This window comes from Rhinatrema bivittatum, chromosome 8 (assembly GCF_901001135.1).
Source record: "Rhinatrema bivittatum chromosome 8, aRhiBiv1.1, whole genome shotgun sequence".
Taxonomy (NCBI): domain Eukaryota; kingdom Metazoa; phylum Chordata; class Amphibia; order Gymnophiona; family Rhinatrematidae; genus Rhinatrema; species Rhinatrema bivittatum.
The window spans coordinates 40,611,633-40,633,938 of NC_042622.1; the positions used below are offsets into that span (position 1 = coordinate 40,611,633).

At 44.8% G+C, this 22,306-nt stretch overlaps 1 protein-coding gene and 1 long non-coding RNA gene across 2 annotated transcripts; one reads left to right on the plus strand and one right to left on the minus strand.

Annotated features, from left to right (window-relative positions):
• Positions 1–422: 422 nt before the first annotated feature.
• Positions 423–14,681, minus strand: MMP9 (matrix metallopeptidase 9). Its single transcript, XM_029612741.1, has 13 exons — positions 14,508–14,681; positions 12,939–13,171; positions 11,768–11,916; positions 11,412–11,540; positions 8,987–9,160; positions 8,382–8,555; positions 7,009–7,182; positions 6,643–6,798; positions 5,498–5,693; positions 4,903–5,042; positions 4,162–4,312; positions 3,220–3,323; positions 423–1,924 (listed from the first exon to the last, which is right to left on the minus strand). Exons 1-13 carry the CDS (start codon positions 14,646–14,648, stop codon positions 1,815–1,817), a joined length of 2,031 nt encoding a protein of 676 aa, XP_029468601.1. The 5' UTR covers positions 14,649–14,681; the 3' UTR covers positions 423–1,814.
• Positions 3,256–14,514, plus strand: LOC115097171. Its single transcript, XR_003858229.1, has 3 exons — positions 3,256–3,350; positions 12,544–12,636; positions 14,182–14,514. It is a non-coding gene; the product is annotated as an uncharacterized LOC115097171 (long non-coding RNA).
• Positions 14,682–22,306: the final 7,625 nt, after the last annotated feature.

The window sequence follows — 22,306 nt, forward strand, 5'->3', positions numbered from 1 at the left end:
TTGTGATAGGACTTTAATCTCCTGCATGGATCAGTACAGCTTATTTTATGCATTTTCCTACATTTGTGAACTACCTCTCTGGTCAGAGGCTCCAGGCAGCTTACCTTTTAGCCTGCTGTAAATAAGATTTTTGTGAATATCAGTTGTCATAAGGAGGGGATTCAGATATGTTTGAGTGTGATGTCATTGAATTCTTTGCAAGTTGCTGATGTCACATTCTGACTAAGAGCGTATCATGTCACCCTAAGAAATATCGTAAGAATCTGGATAAGTTCTGGCTCAAGAAGCAGCTTTCTGAGAGTTCACTGTCCACCTATTTTCAAAGTCTGAATGGTCCTCAGAAAAGGCTCCCCTGAACAGTGCAGTCATGAAAGTCCAACTAGCAAGGACCAGCCGCAATGAGACACACACTTAGTACACACTGAGGTTCGCAAAATTCGTTTTATTAGAAATCAGAATAATTACAAACAGTTGTAAAATTCCAGCAAGAGCGGTTTACAATGACAAATATCCATCGTACCATACACAACATTATCTTGCTTTCCTTTTCTTCACCCCTGTCATTGTCTCTCACGCTCTCTCTCTCTCTCTTTATCTACTGTATCCCTCCCCCACTCTTCACTCCCTCGCTCATGCAAAAAAAAAAAAAAATTAAATAAGCAGAAGGCTGAAACCACACATACTAATACCTTGTAATATATTAATTAATGCTCCCTTGAGCATCAACTGTCCAGCGACATATTGCAAAAAAACAACAGGTAACCCTCCCTACACACACACACACACACACACACACAATTTCTTTACGCTTGCACCAGGCAAACGGTTTCATCTCTGTGAATTACAATAACAAAAAAAATATATATAATTTAAAATATTTCTTCCCAAAAGGAAAATTCATTAGGAGCACATGGACGAGGGAGCATCCCACGTGGGAGCCACTTAAGAAGGATAAGGCCCCAAGATAAAAACAAGAGGGTAAGATAAGGCTTGACAGGTGTGACAAAGAGCCTCTTGTGGTTACAAGGCAATGGGCTGTACCAACTTCCATGACCACAGAGGCAAACGTGGGGCATGGACATCTCCAGTTTTCGTGACGCACCCCATGCACAGCAGCATCGAGCCCGGCCTGATGGGAGTCCGCCACGGGGAAGTGCTATGGGGAGCGAGAGACAGACCCTCGCGGAGAATACAAAAAAAAAAAAGTGCAGGATATCCAGATCCACGGATCTTCATAGCACTTCCTTTCCCAGGAAATGATAAGGAATTACATTATCAAAGCCAGAGGTTCTAACTTTAGACAGAGCAATGCATCTGACCTGCCTTATACAGCTTGAGTAGAATCAGCCACCAGGCAGCCAGCGTGATTCAGGTAGATTCTCATGACCATGCCCTGCCAGAGTTACAAGTGTGTCTTCTGATCTTCTCTGGTGACAGGTCTTTGGACACTGTTACCTTCCCCCATGAGTTCTCTTCTCACTTTGAAGAGGATCTCAGATTTTTCTGAGGAACAGGCCTGACAATTCCTGCCTGATCTCGTACTGAAGTGAGATCCTGCCACCTTGTCAAGGCTCACAGAAAGGCACCACAAAAACTTTGGCGCTGTGGCTTTCTCTGTAAAGCTTCTGGATTGCCTGGCCCATCCCCTCGGATGCTTCGGGAACTGCGGCCAGACCACCAAGGATAACCTCGAAAATTCACAATGAGGAGCGAGAGGTCAGAAAAGAAGTTATGGTAAAATGGACCACGCCTTGAGTTCGGAGAAAAAGAAAGAGACAGGCAAGGCGCAGCTCCCAGTGTTCGGAGTCGGAGCACTAATTCTCAGGACAGTGTAGGAGGTCGTACTTCACGTAGCTCACCCGGTCCACCTGGCGCCGGGCCGTCATCCTCCAGTAGAAGCGATCCTGGCAGAAATAATACTTATCTGCAAAAAAAAAAAAAAAAGAGGCGATGTGATTAGCTTCCAGAAGCATACGGCAGAAGAATCGAAGGGTGGTGCAAGCAACCACAGAGAGGGAAGGGGCGATTAATAACGTGTGGAGGGGACCCCTGAGCATACTGCGTATTTAGCTAAGCCATCAGGCATGTGAAGACAGCTGGTGGCGAGGCGTCTGTAACGTATTCCCAAATGTCAGTTAGCATGCGGATGCCACAAACCAGTTAGAAGGTGGCTTGGGGGAGGAGGTAGGCCTGAAGTACTGCGGGTTTCAGCAACTTTCCTGACATTAAGCCCTGCCAAAAACTTGACTACTGAGGAATGTGTATTCACTAGGGTGCAAAGAAGTGTTTTTCCTCAGATGCAAGCCCCGGGATATATTTTCTTTAAAAAAAAAAAGGAAAATTGGGTAAACACATATAACAGATATAGGGAATATGAAAAAAAAAAAAAAAAAAAGCATGGGGTTACAAAGGAAAAAGCTACAGTTACCCCTTATCATAAACCTGAAGGGTGTGACCTAGAACATGTAGCAGGGAGTTCTGCTTTCTGATTGGCTACGGCAATGAGCATTACCTGCTGGCAAAAGCTCTTAGCTTCAGGTGGTCTGCCCTTTACATAGTAACATAGTAATGACGGCAGAAAAAGACCAAAATGGTCCATCTAGTCTGCCCAGCAAGCTTCCCAAGGCAGTCACTGCCGCTCCAAGCGGGTTACCCCCACGTTTCTCTTAAGGGTAGTAACTGCCGCTCCGAGCGGGTTACCCCCACGTTTCTCTTAAGGGTAGTAACTGCCGCTCCGTGCCGGTTAAGCTTTTTTTTTTTTATTTATTCCCATCCTCTAGCCTTTTAGGGATCCACAATGTCAAACTTTGCTGTCAAACTGATTTTTTTTTTTTTTAACTCTTTGTTAATTTTGATGACACGTAATAACAGCAACGACCTCCAGATCAGACATTTCCAGTCAGTTAATGCCCTAGTGGGTTTAAGGTCCCTCAGATCCCAGGTATCCGCTGACCGAAATGAACTGAAAACTGAGGTCCCACTCCTACCCCCACATACAACATGAACATTTATTTAACAAACGGAAAAAAAAAAAAATCCTGCCGTTTTTCTTTCTAGCCATCACAGGTCACGTCTGTAGATAGCCACACGTAGCATTCACCCAGGAGCCTATGAGAGTGCAGGCCAGAGAAGCATTGCCCCCTCCCCCCTCCCCCCTCCCCATGAGGTCTTATTTATCTAGCCTCATCATAACCTGCGGAAAGCAGGACACTTCCTCACCTTTGTACAGGAAGACATCGTGGGAGTCAGTGGGAACGCCAGCAAAAGCCTCATCAGTGTGTCGTGGGTAACCTTTATCCACCACCTGGGCTTTTACGTCCAACCTGCCGGGACAAGAGAATATTCGCAAGGTAAGGGGAGACATCACTGCAACCTCTCCCTCCTCTTAGCCCTTTCCTCCCTCCTCTCCGTCTCAATCTGCTGTAGCGCTCTCTCTCTCTCTCTCTCCTTCCCCTTTCTCCTCCTAGACCTCTCTCTCACTTCTGTTTCCTGTTTTCTTGATTTCTCTAGCTAAAGTTAGCTCAACTCAATTAAATTAACAGTGTGCAAAAAAAAACAAACCCTGATTCCTACTGTGCAAAATCTGGAATTATTAACCCATGCGGAGACCTTTGAATGTGTTTTACTGCATATAATCTCTCGGTAATACCTCAATAAAATATATACTGGTGCAGGAGCAGGATTTAGTGCGTTGGAGGGTTAATATTGTTATGTTGTCAGAAATTCTGTGGATGTTTCTACTGCCATCCAGGATAATAACCAGTTCATACAGTATATCCTCTCCTTATCACTCACCCTAGTATTAACCTTATGAAACATGTGGATGAACTTTCTGAAATATTGGTCTCTTCTCTTTTTTGCATGTGGCATTGTATTGCATTAGGATGCATGTGATATTGGATACATCGTGTATGAACTACAAGCCTCTTTGAAAAATGACCCTTGATAAATCTGACCCCTAATCTCTTTTCTGTGTCTTTTTGTGCTTTCCTGTTGAAGTTTCAACACTCTAATCAGCTCTAATTCTCAGGGCAAGGAGGCCTGACTCTGCAGGGTTTCAAATGAGATCTCTCCTATAGAATCTGCATGTCTTAGCTCACAGAGATCTTTAGGAGCCGAGACCTCTGGTTTTAAACAAAGGGCAATCGGGAGAATGATTACCTCCAATACGTCTCTCCATTGAAGAGCAGCACTTTGCCGTTTCCGCGCTGGAGGGATCCAGAAACCTTTTCCACGTCCTTCCCAAGTCCCAGCTTCACGATGTTTCGAGGTCCTAGAACAGTTTGGCCAGTGTACACCCAGAAAGAACGACCTGAAAAAAAAAAAAGCAGGGTCAGATGCAGGCATGAGAAGTAAAGAAATCCAAACCAAGAGCAATCACCTTGAGGATTCTTCAGAGCTGCCGTCCATGGCCATGACAAGAAGGCAGGAATAGATAAAGCATTACTGGACATACAAAGATATGTACTGAACAAAACATGCAGCTGTACAAGTAACAGTGCACATGCATAAGTCAGACAAATGTAACAAAAACATGCCACATCAAGCACATACATGGTAACCTTGAAGCAGCTCGAAAAACATGCAAACACATTTATACATTCTGCGCGAACAGAAATAGACTGCTTTGCAAATATTTGCAAAACTGCCAACATCAAAGCATTTGCCCACATGGCAAACATGCACATATGAATACAAAACACGTTCCTTTGGGCAAGCATGCACAGGCCTAGCAAATGAAAACATCCACCAGTGTGCAAACATATACAAATAGTTACACATGCACATAAACACATAGCACTAAGCAAACAGATGCAAACATGTTAACATTGTGGGGGGGGGGGGTGAGAGATGGATAGAATAATATCACACAGTAGACCCTAAAGATGCCGTTATTTTTACCGGAGAAGAAGTACAGTTTCTTGGTCAGCAGATCCTCAAAGGCTGTGTCAATAGTGGCGGGGAGGGCAGGCCAGGTATCAGAGATTGCTATTGGACCTTTGATCGCACCCTTTCCTGCCGCTGATGCCTTCCAATATTTACTAAAAACAACACAATGTTCAGTTTAGATTAATATTCCTCTACCTTTCTGTGGCTTATTGTAGATCTATTCCTCCCTTGCTCTTAGGCTATTCTTCATTGTACCGCTCCCATCTCTAATTACCAGTGCACATCTCCCTGCAGGCCCTACTGGCCTGCGGGTTCCTTATTCTCTACTCTTTCTCACCATTGTCCAATCACTGCAGGTAAAACCCTCCACATGCACACCCTGTTATCTGTCTCTCTATCATAGGACTCCTGTCTCTCACACACCGAAACTCTACTTCAGGATCCAAGTTATAGGCCTGCTACTGCCCCTGATCAGAACATCTAATTAAACCTCAGTTATTATCACCCATTAGCCTCTCCTCCCTTCCTCCAAGATTCCACCCCCCCCCCCCCAACAGTCCATAACCTGAAGTCTGGGCTTCAGCCGAGTGACTGATGAAACACTTACCCATCCTTAAAGAAATGCAGTTCTTCCTGGATCTGAGTGATAGCATCAAAGGACTTCACTTTGCAGGCATTATTGGTGGGGTCCACAGGGGAGAATTCGGTGGTCGTAGTGGTGACTTCAGTGGTAGTAGTCTCAATGATATCTGGGGTCTCGGTGGTGGGTTTTGGAGGGTTTGGATCTGGACCAGTACCAGAACCTTTAGAAGAAATTCAACAAGAAGTCATGAATTGTCCCAGTGAGCCCCACAATTAAAGCCACCTTCAGCAAGTAAATACACCGGAGACCCATGAGACTATCAATCATTCACAACACCAACTCTACAAAATGCTTGCACGGATCAGCAGAAAGCCAGAGAGAGCCCTAACTCTAATGCTCTCCTGCTTCCCAGTTCTTGCTCTCTCTCTCTCTCTCTCGCTCATGCCTTCCCACCCTCACAGAGATGGGGGCTGACAGAGGGAAGGGCTTGCTTTTTTAGGTACAGGTGGGTGACAGTGAGTTGGACGAGCAGTTTCAGAGGGGTGGCAGGGCAGCCTAGGAGAGGAAAGCCTGGAGGCCTGAGGCTCTGAAGATGGGATCTGCCTCACCTTCCCCTACCCCACCCCCCATCGCTGAATGTCAAGTCCGCGCTTCACCAGCGTGCATGATTCAGGGTTGCCATGGAAACAAGCCTCTCTACTCATGCCGCTGGAAATGAACAAGGTGTGATATTGCTGAAAATCAGGACAAGTAACAATGAAATCACTCGCACATCTCCCCCCCCCCCCCCATCACCATCGCCACGGTTTCTTGCGCACATTCTTCCCGTTTTGTCCCGCTTGCTCCTTCCCTCTTTCACAATTTCCTTTTTGCTTCTTCTTTGCTCACAATTTTTTTCCTTCCCTTTTTCTCTCTCAGGATTTCATCACCCTCTCTATATTTCTCTTGTGCCCCCTTTGTTCTTTTGCTCTTTGCTGCTCCCTTTTCCTCTCCCCTTCCTGGCTCTCTGCCTCTCATTTTCGGGGGTTTGTTTATTACCCCGCCACCTCATTCCCCTCCCTCCCTCCCTCTTTAGCCTGGGAAATGTGCCCGGGGGGTATGCCAGTCAGCCAGTCGGTCGGTCGGTCAGTCAGTCAGTCGGAGTGTCCGTAAACTTGACAAGCGGTTACCATAGAGATACTGGATGCCAGCGATATCGTCTGGGTGTAGCTGGAAGTCCTCGATGTAACTGTACATGGGGTACATCAGCGCATCACGCACAGAGCTGTGCTCCAGACCCAAGGCGTGTCCAAACTCGTGGGCGGCGACCAGGAAGAGACTGTAACCTGCGACCCCCGCAGCAATAAAACAAGGACGTTAGAGCCTACGAGCAACTGGCTGGCCGATCACCCAAAGCGCAAACATGAAGTTGCTGAAGGAGTGGTGATAAATGGGCGATAGGGAAGCCGGCGAGGTTAACGTGAAGGAGGTAGCAGGGAGGAGGGAGGGCGCAGCAAAAGTAAAGGTGAAAAGAACAATTGGTAGGACTGCAGTACCTTGATCAGGGCAGAAGCCCCACTTCTTGTCGGCATCGTAGCTGCTGGTGGTGGAGCACCAGAGTTTTCTGTCGCCGCGGCCCTCACTGGTGCATGAGCTATAGCTTTTGCCCATGAAGGTGAAAGGGAAGACGCACGGTTCGCCCTGGGAGTTTCCGCCAATCACGGCCGTGTCTGCAGTCCAAAATGAAGGCGTTCATGGGTTACAGGGGCACAGCAAGGGGCAAGAGGTCAGCAAGAAAGGAGAGAGATCAATGCAAGAAGGGAATGAGGAGATAAAGAGATAAGCACGTGGTGAAGAGAGTAAGCAAGAGGGGAGAGGAACGAGAGGCGGGAGGAAAAAGAAGTACATTCAGGAATCCAGACATTTTGTTTGCTATGGGTTTTAGTTATATTTGAATTCTATTCATGCCAACAGTGCAAACTAGAACTGAACTGATAATGAACGGGAAAGAGAGATTCAGGGGAAAAGAGTCAAAGAGATAGTGAGGGTAAGGGAAGGAGCTGGTCACATAAATATCATCTAACACCTTTTTATTCTGGCTGAATTATAAGGGGGTCAAATTCTGATTTTGAGAAATCACAACTATGAAACTTTAACGTTCCTTTTGCTAGAGAATGAAAGTAACTATTAGAGCCATGCTGTTATTTTTTTCCCATATTTTTCATCCCTTGAAAGGCTCGTTTTACCAGGTACCAGGTTTCAATAGGTCCTATTGTAACCTGTACCCTGCCACGTCCAGTCTAGTTCACCTTGATGAGACTTCTCCAGATTCACTGGCCATTTGCAAGGTCTGAGCTCCCACGTTCCTCCCCAGAGTGCTTTTACCCCTTTCCCAGGCCTGCATATCCACTTCCTGCTTAGAAACAGAGCTACATGAGCTTGCCCAAGTGATTAGGGAAGCAGAAAGCCTTGCAGAGTTCAAATGTGCCAATGGCTTAGTGCTGCTTCCCAGTATTGAGATAACTGCTCCACACTGTCTTATAACTAAGAATGGTTTAGACATTTTAACAATTAAAATATGAAATCAAAATGGGGTTTTTCAGCCCTAACCAACATGATCCTTTCAAGCACCTATGAGCTCCAACTAAGATGTTTTGGTTATGTGCATGAGAAGCTATAATTTATATGTGCAGTCGTTTTGATTATTGAGCTGTCCTATATTGTGGGTTACAGTGCAATCGGCGCTGACATTTGTCTTGGTGGTCCCTACAGCACTCCGAAGCTTAGGTTCGTGAACCAGGAGCCCTTGCAAGGAATCAAATCCAGAAATCCTGCTTGGTAGAACATAGTTCTGCCCATCGACCATATTATCAACCATTCTGCTGGCAGCATTGGTCCATCCTAATTTCTACAATTTAGAACTCATTACCTCGGTTTGGGCAGAAGCCGAATTTCTTATCCTGATCATAATTGGCAGTGGTGGAACACCAACGGTAGTCATCCTCTCGTCCTTCCTTGGTGCAGGCGTCGTAAGATTCACCATCAAAGATAAAAGGAAATACACACTTTGCGCCATCGCTGTTACCACCATAAGTGAAAAGACCTGGACAATAAAGGAAAAGAGAATTTAGTTTGGAGCCTGGTGGGTAGGAGCCATCCGTTTAAGCAACCATCCATCTCTTGTCTCTGAATGGGTAATGGGAACTCCTTTAGAAGAGAATGGGCTTTTTCAGTACCTTGCTACTTAGCAATGAATATCATCAAAAGGAGGCTTCTGGAAAGAAGGGAACTTTATCAATAACTTGGTGATGGCTGGAGAAGAATGTCTTCATCAGGGGCAAGGCATTCATCTGTCTAACCTATGGAAATGTTGTCTGTCTAATTATATTGTTGTCATTAAGCCCAGGGACACTCTGGAGGTGGAACGGAAAGCAAAAGGAGGTTGGACTGAATGGCGCTCTGGTCTTCTCTCAACCTGATCAACTCTGAATGTATCTGTGTACTTGCAGGAAGGTGTCAGAGATGGATACTCACGTTCACTAGGGCAGAAGCCGTACTTCTTGTCTTTGTCATAGTTTGCAGTAGTGGCACACCAGAGCAACCCATCAGTGCGTCCTTCACTGATGCAGCTGGAATAATACTCCCCCTCAAATCGAAACGGGAAGTGGCAAATTTCCCCATTGGCATTACCAAACCTGGTCTTGACAACTGTTTACAAACAAGAAAGAAAATTATTATGGTGCAGGCCAGATCTGTGCCCTGACTGTCGGCTTGACCTGTGTCCATTTATTTCTATGGCTGACTTGTATATTAGTTTTCACATGCTGATTTCTGTGTGCCTGTAAGATGCTCTCTCATGTGCTGATTTTGGTACATTGTAGGATTTTCATATAATGCTTTACATGTGTCCTGTTTTATGCCTATCAACTCCTGTACACTGTTTTGGTTTCTGTACTTGTTTCTGTTTGTATATTCTGTGCTAGATCCTGGATACTCTTTTCATTTTTTCAGATACATCAGAGAAAGGAGAAAGCTCCAAAGTGGTAGAGTGAAATTGAAAGGTGACAGGGATCAATGTGTGGAGAGAGACAAAGAAAAGGCAGATAAAATAAACAATTACTTCAGTTCAGTGTTCACTAAAGAAGACCCTGGAGAGGGACCGTCACTAATTAATAAGACATCAGAGGGGGGTGGAATAGACGAAACTCCATTTATAGAAGAGAATATATGGGGAGAACTAGGAAATCTGAAAATGGACAAAACCATGAGGCCTGTTGAGATTCATCCCAGGATACTGAGGTAGCTCAGAGATGTGCTAGCAGGTCCACTGCAAGACCTGTTCGGTAGATCCCTGGAAACGGGAGTGGTGCCGCAAGACTGGAGAACAGCTGTGGTGGTCCCACTTCACAAGAGTGGGAGCACAGAGGAGGCTGGAAATTACAGGCCTCACCTCACCTCAGTGGTGGGAAAATTAATGGAGACTCTGCTGAAGGAAAGGACAGTGAACTATCTACAATCCAGTGAGTTGCTCAACCTGAGGCAGCATGGATTCACCAGGGGAAGGTCCTGTCAGACAACTCTGATTGATTTTTTTTGATTGGGTGTCTAAAGAAATGGATTGAGAAAAAGAGTGCTCGATGTGATCTACTTGGATTTCAGCAAAGCTTTTGATATGGTCCGGCACAGGAGGCTTATGAATAGAATGAGAAGCTTGGAAGTAAGCGCAAAGGTGTTGGAGTGGATTACAAACTGGTTGACGGATGAAGGCAGTGTGTGATGGTAAATAGAACCTACTCTGAAGAGAGAAGGGTATTAAGTGGAGTTCCACAAGGATCGGTGTTGGGACCAGTTCTGTTCAATTTCTTTGTGAGCGGCTTTGCAGAAGGGATAGAAGGTAAAGTTTGTCTATTTGCGGATGATACTAAGATCTGCAACAGAGTGGACACGCCAGAAGGAATAGAGAGAATGAGACGTGATTTAAGGAAACTTGAACAGTGGTCAAAGACATGGCAACTGGGATTCAATGCCAAGAAGTGCAGAGTAATTCATCTGGGGTGCAGTAATCCAAAAGAAATGTATGTGTTGGGGGTGAAGGGCTGTTGTGCACGGAGCAAGAGAGGGACCTTGAGATGATAGTATCTAGTAATTTGAACATGGCGAAGCAATGTGACAAGGCAATAGCTAAAGCCAGAAGAATGCTGGGCTGCTTAGAGAGAAAAAGGTGGTGAAAATGCCCTTGTACAAGTCCTTGGTGAGGCTTCACCTGGAGTACTGTGTTCAGTTCTGGAGGCCGTATCTCAAAAGGGACAGAGACAGGATGGAGGCTGTCCAGGGAAGGGTGACAAAATGGTGGGGGGGGGGTCTCCATCAAATAACTTATGAGGAGAGGTTGAAGGACCTAAATATGTATATCCTGGAGGAGAGGAGGTGCTGGGGAGATATGATACAGACCTTCAGATATCTGAAAAGTCTTAATGATGCACAATCAACAAATATTCTCCATTAGAAAGAAATTAGTAGAACTAGGGAGGAAGACTCAGAACCAACATCAGGAAATATTTCTTCATGGAGAGGGTAGTAGATGCCTGGAATGCCCTTCCAGAAGAGGTGGTGAAGACAAAAACAGTGAAAGATTTCAAAGGGGCATGGGATAAACACTGGATTCGTATGGTATGGCTCCAATATTGATCTTTGCTTTAATGGTAGGGGAAAAAAAGGAGGGGGGGGGGAATCGGACTCAGACAGCAGCCAATGAAGACACTGGATTTTGGGGTCTGGGATAGCAAGTAGGAGTGGGGGTAACTTGCTGATTTGGCTGTTGATGCCCTTGACCAATAGGCCTGATACTTTTGATGCTACTACGAGATTGCTGTGCAGACTGGATGGATCGTTTGATCCTTTTCTGCCATCATTTCTATGTTTCTGTGCACTCCTCTTAAATTCTATATGTTATTCTTACCCACTCCTGTTCCTAGTGTCCAAAACTCATCATCATCAAAATGGGCATCGCCTTGAACTCCTTGGCCTGGTGGGTAAGCATGAGCTAAGAGTCCATCCTTCCCATCAAATGGATAGGGATCACCGTGATCTAAAGGGGAGACAGAACTGCTGTTAATCATGGCCAAATAAATCAATGTCAGCACTCAGGATTACCAGTCAACGTGTAAGTCACAGGACCTGTTGTTGAAATGTTGATTACAAAGGGCTTGATTCATCAAGGTCTTTTTCCATAGATGCTGAACGGGAGGGGAGGGGGGGGGGGGGAAACCTTTGTGAATCAGGTCCCAAGAATATTAGACACAGGATGAGCCTCACCTCCAGATCCAAACTGAATCATGATGTCAGCTTCACCACTGTTCAGCCGGGTGAAGGTTAGTGGTGAAACGTCACTCCAGACCTTAAAGGCACGAGCGAAGGCGTCGTCAATCACGGCAGCGTCCAAGTCTGGAGAGTAGTTCAGTACACTGCAGAGAGAAGAAGGACAGGGCAAGCTCAATACTTTCACTTCTCAATTGCAGCACGCCGCTCCCCCCCCCTCATAAAAAAAACCCCCAAACTATTAAATATAAAATGTTTCTACCTCTTAATTCACAAAAAGAGAAAAGGGAGAAAAACCATGGGATGTCATAAGTAACCCCACCTGCATATCTCTCTTGCACACATACGCATGCACACATAACTCATGTCTAAAAGAATTTCAAAGTTTCTTTCAAGGCCTCTAAACTACACCAGAAGTTGAACTCAGGAGGTCATGGGGGGGGGGGGGGGGGAGTGGTGTCAGCTCGAACCTCCCAACCTGTGCATCTTTTCCAGCCACAGCAGTTCAGTCGGAGGCCATTGCTCCATCAGGTATCCAAAGGGAGAAAGGCATGAGGGACAGAGAGTAGGAAAGAAACAGAAGCTGGGATGGAGGTGTAATTATAGAGAGATAGGGAGAGATAAAATAGGAAGGAGAAGCCATGGAAAGATGACTAATTTTCAAATGCTATTTTGAGGAACATTTTGAGACACATGTGATGGGAGGGAATGAGAGGATCTAATTTTTTCCAGGAAAATGCACAACAGAAATAGTTGTCTTTTTTTAAACCCAGAAGAGCAAATGGCCACCTCAGAAGAGAAGAGATGTGAAGTGAGGAGAGAATGGAAGAGATGCGTAGAGGAAGAATGCTTGTGATGAAAGAAGAGTAAGTAAAAGATGTTTAAAAAGGAACAGAGAGAGGAGAAAGTGGGCATGTGAATAACAGAAAAGTGATTGCTCCTACATAAAATCACATTCCTCTCTCAGTCTCACCTTTCTGTTTGATGCCTAACGATAACTCAGTTTCTGCATGCGCAAGATCTGTTGGAAATGCGGCTCTCGCTCCCCTCAATCTCCTCTGGTTTTGCACCCCATATGACAAGAGACCAGACTGGGAATGAGACTGGGCTCATTATCTCTCTTCCTAGCTGAGGCCTCTCCCTCTGCTTCCATGTTGCTTAGGCTTACCGGTAAGTGATGTCATTGTGATCCCACTTCAGGTCGCCCTCAAAGGTCTGGAAGTTGCCCATATCAGGAACCCCGCAGCGTGGCAACTTCATGGCTTCCAGGGTGTTAGAGTCCAGCTCCCCGGTCTCCTGAAGACCCAGCTGTTTCTGCAGCTGCTTGAGGGCCTTGGTCAGAGATACCTGCTCATTGCTCTTCTTTGTCTTGGAGATATAGCCAAACCGTTCCAGATAATTCTATAGGAGAGATAGGCAGGCATGGAGGGGGTTAGAGTCTACTGAAAAACCCGAAGGAGCTGCCCTGTGAAGCCTGTCTCCTATTTATATTCTGTAGGAGTAATTATAAATTAGTATCCTTTAAGTGATCATGATTTAATAATGTTGCTACATAATCTGAAATAAATAACTTACATAAATGATGTTATTACAAAATATTGATGCCTTTGGTTATAAGAACATTGATTACTTTTGGACTTTTTTTTTTTTTTTTTTTTTAAACATTGCTTATATTAACTGAAAACTTCTATACATGGCCAACACTGCATGATTATCACAACATGACATCATGGATTGGATTGACTTCATCGAGGGAGGGAGGCGTTGCTTCCATGTCAGGATCACGTAGAGGCAGGGAAATCCCTTTGCTTAATGCACCTGTATGATTTGTGTTAATCATTTATTATACCTTTGTATGGATTTACTTAGGTTTACCTTGTGTAGCACTTCGTAGGGTGTCAGAACAAAAGGGGAAAAAAAACCCAAAAATAGCACTGCCAGAATTTGACATCATCCCCCAACAGAAGCAGCCATGAAATGTGCCTAGGGGAGAAAGTACGTGCTAGATCCTGTGTATTATATCTTAACCAACTCCCATACATCAATGCGCACGTTCCAGGCCCGCGTCCTCAGAATACTAACCCTTCTCCCTCAATCAGCGCCATCATTCCTGGTGTGAGTACACCCCCAGGAGGCTAACCAATCGCCTCCCATTAGTACTGAGAACCCTGGTGTACATCACCTGACATATTAGGCCTCTTCCATTACTGGTGCAGAAACCACTGTCCTATTGCGCATCGCTGGGATATTAATTCATTTCCCCCCCACCATCAGCACACTCAGTTCTGTGTATATGAGAGGAACAGCCAGCTGTTCCCCCTGCCCTGTCTTCATGCGGTTATTAAGGGGTTTCTCTCCTTCATATATTGTTTTTCTGATTGCAGACTGTTGTTTGTTTTTTTTTTTTGCAGATTGCTAGTCTTCAGATGAAGAATTTCACCAGAAGAGGGCAACAATCGCTGAGTTAGCACATTGTGCCAGGAGCCCGCTATCTGGAGTGACTGTGTTACCAGCCCGGGCAAGGAATCCAGCAGTGGAAGCAGTGCCACAACTGTACCACAGTGACAGCTGCCCGTCCCGGGAAGGAATGGAAGTCCCACGGGTGTGCCAGCGAGATCCTTGCCTGTGCAGGGAACCCAGCACCCGCTGAAGTGCTACTGCCACACCAAAGTGTGCAAGGAATACAAATTATGGGTTAGAAAACAAACAAACAAACAAACAAACCAATCAAGCTCACCTCAGCAAACTCCTGATCAGTCAAGTTACTGACCAGCTCACCAGGGAAAGTCACAATCACTTGTGGCCGGGACTGCAAGGGCACGGCCGAGCAGCTGAGGGCTAAGAGCCCTGCAGCCAACACTCCCAGAAGCAGCCTCATGGTGCTCCGCGGTGCCTCGCTGCTTTCTGCCGTCTGCGCTTGGAGGTGTCCCGCTCTGGGCTGGGGCTGGGGCTGCTCAGCGTGGTGCGTTCTCTCCCAGAGCCCGAGCAGAGCCCATTTATAGCCAGCAGAGGGCCCTGTGACTCAGCTTCCAGCCCTCCCCCTTTTTTCTCACTCCTTTTCCGAGGTGATGAAATCCAAGAAATGGGGAACTCGAGTTTTTATTATTGTTAGTGTCATTTTAACTGTTTCAACACCGCAGTGTCTAAATCTGATCACCACAATTACAGAGCTCGCTGAGCCACAGGAAATGTGAAATAAGGTGAAGAAATGCCGATGAGAAGGGAAGACGAAACCCTCAAACCCTCAAGAGGATGTTTGCTTGGGATAGAGTTGGAGAGAGCAGTCACATCGCCTTCTTGCTGTTCAGCAAGAGTCAGACCAAGATGTCAGCAAAAAACAGAGGCCCAGTGAGTTTTACCTAATACAGTGTCAGGAAAATTATTCACTTCAGATCAGAATGCACCGATTTCCTCTCTTATTTTTGTCAGATTTATGAGCCATTGATGTAGTTTCTAATCGACTTGTATATCAGGTACAGCTCTGTACCTCAGGCACATCGCAAAACATGTAGGGGGCAATAAATAAAGATCCTCCCCATGTTTACAGGTTCACCTGTGTAAAATGCTTTATTACCCCCATACTGTCTATTTTGAATATTCTGTGGAGTATTAGTAACTCAGGTGAATTGTAGGGCATTAGAAGAGGCTGCGGATCCCAGTGAAAACTGGATTCTGTACAGATTCTTTTACCGTTTATGGGACCAACATTTGAAGGAATTCTCTGAAGATGTTGTAGCTTTATGAGCTTTCATAAACATACCAGCAGCATCTCTCAGAACTCCAAAGTTTATCCAGAACATCTTTAGATAATTCTTATGTGGGTCTCGCATATTGTAACAACTTCCAGATTTCTCCTGGGTCAGCTTCACCACGGCGTTTCAACGAAGCAGGTAATCAGCTACAGGATATTCAAAATAGGCAGAAAAAGTATTATGATTTACAAAATAAATATCTGATTTAGCTGAGTAAATTCTGGATGTGCACTAGTAAAGATGTGGCGGCGTCTTTCCTTATGACAACCAGCATTATTATCTTTATCATTTATTAAATTTGATACACTGCCTCTAGCAAACAACATCCACATAACATCACATGCATAATAAAACATTTCAAACAAAGACATAATACACCAAACAGGCATTTGACAAAGTCCCTCATGAGAGGCTTCTAAGAAAACTAAAAAGTCATGGGATAGGAGGTGATGTCCTTTCGTGGATTACAAACTGGTTAAAAGACAGGAAACAGAGAGTAGGATTAAATGGTCAATTTTCTCAGTGGAAAAAGGTAAACAGTGGAGTTTCTCAGGGATCTGTACTTGGACCGGTGCTTTTTAATATATTTATAAATGATCTGGAAAGGGGTACAACATGTGAGGTGATCAAATTTGCAGTTGACACAAAATTATTCAGAGTAATGAAGTCACAAGCGGATTGTGATAAATTGCAGGAGGACCTTGAGAGACTGGAAGATTGGGCGTCCATATGGCAGATGAAATATAATGTGGACAAGTGCAAGCTGATGCATATAGGGAAAAATAGCCCATGCTGTAATTACATGATATTCGGTTCCATATTAGGAATTACCACCCAGGAAAAAGATCTGGGCGTCATAGTTGATATTACATTGAAATCATCGGCTCAGTGTGCTGTGGTGGTCAAAAAAGCAAACAGAATATTATGAATTATTAGGAAGGAAATGGCAAATGAAATGGAGGATGCCATAATGCCTTTGTATTGCTCCATAGTGAGACCACACCTTCAATATTGTATGCAATTCTGGTCACCGCATCTCAAAAAAGATTTAGTTGCACTGGAGAAAGTACAGAGAAGGGCGACCAAAATGATAAAGGGCATGGAATGGCTCCCCTAAGAGGAAAGGCTAAAGAGATTAGAGCTGTTAAACTTGGAGAAGAGATGGCTGGGATGGGATATGATAAAGGTCTACCAAATCATGAAAGGACTTGAACATGAAATGTGAAATGATTACTCTTTCAGATAATACAAGGACTATGGGGGATGCCACAAGTTAGCAAATAGCACATTTAAAACAAATTGGAGAAAATTCTTTTTCACTCAGTGCCCAATTAAGCTCTGGAATTCATTGCTGGAGGATGTGGTTAAGACAGTTAGTGTAGCCGGGTTTAAAAAAAGTTTTGGATAAGTTACAGGAGGAGAAGTCTGTAAACTCCTAATAATCAGTAGGGAATAGCCACTGCTTGTTGCCGACATTAGTATCATAGGATCGCTTTAATGTTTGGGTACTTGCCAGCTACTTGTGACTTGGATTGGCCTCTATTGGAAACAGGATATTGGGCTTGATGGCCCCTTGGTCTGACCCAGTATGGCAAGTCTTATGTTCCTATGTACACATTTAACCAGCAAACATTCTTTTGCGGCTCCATTAATGGGTCCTCAAAGCCTCCGCCTGGAATCTCTCTACAGTACAAAGACATGAATAGTCCATAACAAATCTTTAATCTCCAGTTTCTCTGCCAAGCTGCTTAGAATACATTTTTTTTAAATATTGCTATGGATTTACTGGTCCCTCCAGAAGATCACATTATGTTTACTCATTTTACCTACCTAAACTGTACCTACACAGGGTATTCAGGTGTGTTTGAAGGTGTGTAATGACAAAGCGATCCAGCTGCCTAGGAAGTTAGCTATCTGGGTTGGCCCCTTTGAAAATCTAACCCTGCAGAGTGACTAGTCAAACTAGGTGCCAACCTTGCTGCCTAACTTCATTGTCAGGTGGCTAGATTGCTTTGAAAATCTACATATTAGTCATTACACATCCTCCAACACTCGAGGCATGTGTGTAGGTACAATTTAGGTAGGTGAAACGAGCAAACTGAATAAGAATTTTAGCCTTTCACATTCTAGGTAGTCCTGGAGGCATGGTTGTGGCAGAGAAAGCAACTTAGCCGGCTAGCATTAATTTTCAGCAATAGCCAGCTATATTAGGCCAAATGTTATTTGGCTAGATTTGGGAAAAGTTTTCAGCTGCAATTTAGCTGGCAAGATTTAAGAAGAATGCCCTATCAAAAATAAGCCCCTGAGTCCCTTTAAGAATAGATGGATTTTCAGTCGGTGTCACCGAGCATCTCTCCAGCAGTTCAGAATCAAACAATCATTATTCTCTGCTCTGGGGCACTTGGGGCATGGTGCACACCATTGGCTGGGGAAGGCTCACTGCAGGCAATGGTGCAAGAGCACAGACTGTGAATCACAGAAGGAAATGATAGAAAAATCATTGAAGGTAATAGTGGAAGAGGACTGGCTGTATGCTTATCAAGGCAGGAAATGAGCACTAGCTGTAGAAGAGACTGCAAGAGATAGGGTTTCCCAAACCTGTCCACACAGTCAGTTGGGTTTTCAGATATTCACAATGAATATGCATGAATAAATTTGCATATGCTGGTCTCTAATGCATGCAGATTCATCTCATGCATATTCACCATGGATATCCTAAAAACCTGAATGGCTGTGAGGCCCCCCAGACAGGTTTGAGAAGCCCTAATAGTAGCATGGACTATAGCAGTGTCACTACATAGGCTAGTATATGAGGGCTGGCTGTAAGATTCATTGCATGGAATTTGTAAGAGCACTGGCTGTAGGACATGATGTAAGAGAGCTATTGAAGGGAACAGTCAGGGCTGGTGCAAGGTTTCTGGCAGCACTAGGCAATTTCAAAATGTTCAACCCTTCTGGATCAACACCGCAACAAGCCCCCTGCTCTACTGGACGGCATCCCTTAAGTTGGGCCTCCACCACCGTTGATGACGCTCCCTCCACCTGCTCAGCTCTGTGAACATAGGCTGGATGAACATGCATCAGGCCACAAGGAGAGAGAGGGAGGGCAGTGGCAGACACGGAGACCATGGCAGCAGAGAGTAGAGGTGTTTTTGATGCCTCTTGCACCTTGCCACCCTAGGCAGGTGTTTATGCTGCCTTCTGGGTTGCACCAGCCCCCGTCAGAGCAGAAGTCCTAGCTGTGTTGATGTTATTTCCTGCTGTACTGAATGCCATTCTGTTCAAACTTAATACCAAAGGTCAGCACGGGATTCATGTATTCCCTGCAGCTCACCACAGCCTGTCCCAGCCGTTCTGCTGAGCTTTTTTATAGGAAGACTTCAGACTTAAAAAAAAAAAAGCACATAATCAGTTCCTGCTGACTGAGTGCCGGGAATGATCAGCAGCAGTTCTCTGCCTTCTTCCCAGACTTCCTTCCCAATTCAGCTCCCTCCTTTTCTCTTTACCTCTGCTTCCCATGACCTTTGTTTTTGCACTGGAAGCACGTTGACGAGAGCTAGCATCCGGTGCTACCTTAACATTAGGGATGGGCAAATAATTAGATTATGGAACTGCACTAAATGGATGTTGGTGACTTAATTTGTGGATTCAAATTCAGGATATTTGTGTCAATCACAAAACATTTGTTTCTTGTAACACTAGCCGTTGGATGCGTGAATTCTCATCCAGATTTATTTCCTTCTCTGTCTAGCTTTTGTCCAGAAAAGTAAAAATAAAGTTGGTCTACAAGCCTCAAAAACAGCAGCCATAATGGAGCAAACTTTATTGAATCAGAATTCCTGAACACTTCATGGACAGTGATAAGTTTCGCTAACAAACAAGCATTTGTCAAATGATTTGAACTTTAGAGAACACCATTCCAGTTTCACTAAAATTCTAATTTGTGCTTGCAAACTGTTTGTTAATTACGCTTAGTTCCCTTTCCCTGCTTGATACAGTAGTGCAATTGCTATGAGCTAGATTACAGTAGGCCCTAGTAAAGAACTGGTGCATGGCAGGCGCTGTGAATCATCGGCCGATGCAATATTATGCACATAAAAAATGTGCATCCAAAGTGGCGGGTGTTTTTCAAATGTGCGCACATCCACCTCGCCTGGGCGCTCAATGCAATATGCAAATAAGCTGCCACGCCATACGGGATATGCAATGGATAATTTGTGTATCCCTAGCACTCTGCACTGGGCTCCGAGGAGAAGTGGCTGTGCGTCCACAACAGTCTGGTCAGAGCTCTCGCCTCACCCCCGGCAGGGCTGTTCCCAATTGGTCCTTTTCAATGGCATGTGACAGTGAATTGACCAATCGGCAGTAAGTGAAGCAGTGACTAAATTCATGTTAAGTGCCCTGTCTGTGCAGGTTACCAAAACCCATGCTCAATTTATGAGCCTCCGTTTTATCCCGCAGCAGCTAATTTACTGGCACAAAAGGCACACACAATATACATGGTCCTGAGCATTTATATTGTGCTCCCCAATATTTTTTTTTTAGTCAAGAATTTTTTTTTTTTGCATGGTACTGCTTTCTGTGGTGCTGCTTTCTGCTCCAGGCAGGCATAAAATTTTACAGGTTAGAAAGTGCACCTCTGGCACACGGGGATTTTTTGCATCGCGAGGTAATAACTAATAGCCTCATCCACATGGAATTTACATGTGATGAGAGCCATTAGCTATGGATGCACTGATCCCCTTATTGCATCCGGGGTTATGGACGCATATCCAAAGCACGTGTCTAAGCCCTCGTTAACCTGTGCGCTTGGCTCGGCGCATGATATTGCATCGGCCACCTTGACTTTTAGCACATGCCTGCCTGGGTTGCAACTGGCCCCTCTTTCCTTATTCCTTGGTTTTCCCAGTCGTCTGGATCCTCCTCCTGCTTTCATGTGTATGGGTCTGCAACAAGGGCTGCACTAGAAACCCCCCTGGTTTTTAAGTGCTGTCTTCCCATATCGCTGCCTTACCCAGTGCTCTTATCCTTTCCTTCTCTGTGCCCTCCGTGTGCCCTCACTTCCCGTCTGTTCCCAGATAAACTTGCAGGAAACATTGTTGTTTTGAAGTGGATTTTGCTGGCGTATTGCTGATTTGGAAATAAATGGTTTTCTTTTACGTAGTTTCCAAGAGGCAGCGGCGTGAAACCTCATGCCTGTGGTTTGTTAGCTTAGTTGGGTATCCTAAAAGCTATGTGTGCTGTGGGGGAAGGGGCAAGGAGAAAATGAAGGCAAGGCAGTGAAAGAGAGGAACGAGCGCAGGGCAAAATCTTTCCCGAGAGGAAGACAAGAGAGTGGCCTGGAGACAGAAAAATAAGAGAAAAGGGAGAGAGAAATGAAGAAAAGAGAGAGAGACGTAAAACTGGAGAACATGACCAGAGAGAGCTAGGGCGAAGTTGCGTGCCACATCTGAAAGCTATTAGGAAAATGTTGGCCAAGGAGTAAATAGAGATTTGTTTTCCTCCGAAAGAAATGCACTGGCATAGATTCGTAGTGCAGCGTTCAGGTAGCCGCCTTGGTCTTGGAGAAAACTGGAATCTTTGCCGGCTCTGATGACTTTCATTGGACCAAGATAAGAATTATCCAAACACATTGTTGTTATACACGAACATTTGAGAGCACCAAGTCCCTCCAGAAGGACCTGGGGTTTAGAAGAACACATACGTTGCCTGCCTTCGGATTCATTCTTCTCTTGGTTCAATAAATGTTACCGCAGCCCGCGAAGAATTAGGTAGATTTGGAGGGTCCAAAGTAGCAGAAGAGAGAGATCTCGCCTACTTGGTACCACTTGTTGCTGCCCTGCCTGAAGCACCAACTAGAGACAAGAGATATGCAGGAAACAGTTTCCCCTGCAAAAGCGAAAAAACATAAAAGGGTCCCAGACTCATCCATTGACCTTTGTAAAACAAAAACACTGCAAGTTTCCCCAAAAGTTTCTACTTTCACAATTTTTTTCTCACCGTCTTTGGAACATGTTTCTAACAAAACTGTGGAAATAAGGAGGGGGGGGGGGGGTTTGATGCCTTTGTAGCATCCCTTTTTTTTTTTTTTTTTTTTAAAGCAACCAAATGTGGCAAAATGCAAATTTTAAAGGCTTGCATGCCACATATTTCCTTTTCTAACCAAACTATGGAAAATACTTGTGACTGTGCAAATTATGTTCACTCGGTTTTACTGCCCAGGTGCCATCCATGGGCCGCTGATCAGTTGTATCAGTGTTGGATAAAAATTTCTGTAGAATGAAAGCAGTGTTTGGAGCTGTGATTCTGTCCCCGGCCATGCAGCTGGAGATGTCAACAGGAAAGGGGAATGGACGATGAGGAGGGACATTTATCAAGGCAGGGGTCTTTGGGTTCATTATTCCCCCAGGCCTAGAGATGTGGTTTGTGTACGTTGGTACTGGGGAATCGTGCTTGTCAGGAGAATGTGTGGCAGACTGTGCATTATAGGTGGTTTGAGAAAGTCTAAAGCATGGGAGATTTGAGTGGCTGATGGTATGGGAGATTGTACAGCACTTTTAGTATAAGAAGACTTCACAACGAGTACATGCCAGGAATTCAGGGGGAAATAGAGGTTGTGCTGTGGGCTTTGCATCTGGTATGATCTTCCCTTCTTGATACAGAAAGCAGGGAGTGACATGCCACTTCACACCACAAGCTCCTTGGAGATGAATGCAGACTTTCAGGAATAATTACTGTATTTCTCAGTAAGGAAGTTGTAAATTACAACACCAAAAAAAAAAAA

Excerpts from the sequence above, each read along its gene's own strand:
- MMP9 (XM_029612741.1), bottom strand. The coding sequence starts at position 14,648 with ATGAGGCTGCTTCTGGGAGTGTTGGCTGCAGGGCTCTTAGCCCTCAGC. Across the intron at positions 11,541-11,767 it reads GATTCAGTTTGGATCTGGAG|ATCACGGTGATCCCTATCCA; the intron begins GTGAGGCTCATC and ends TCTCCCCTTTAG. Across the intron at positions 8,556-8,986 it reads CGGCTTCTGCCCTAGTGAAC|GTCTTTTCACTTATGGTGGT; the intron begins GTGAGTATCCAT and ends TTTATTGTCCAG.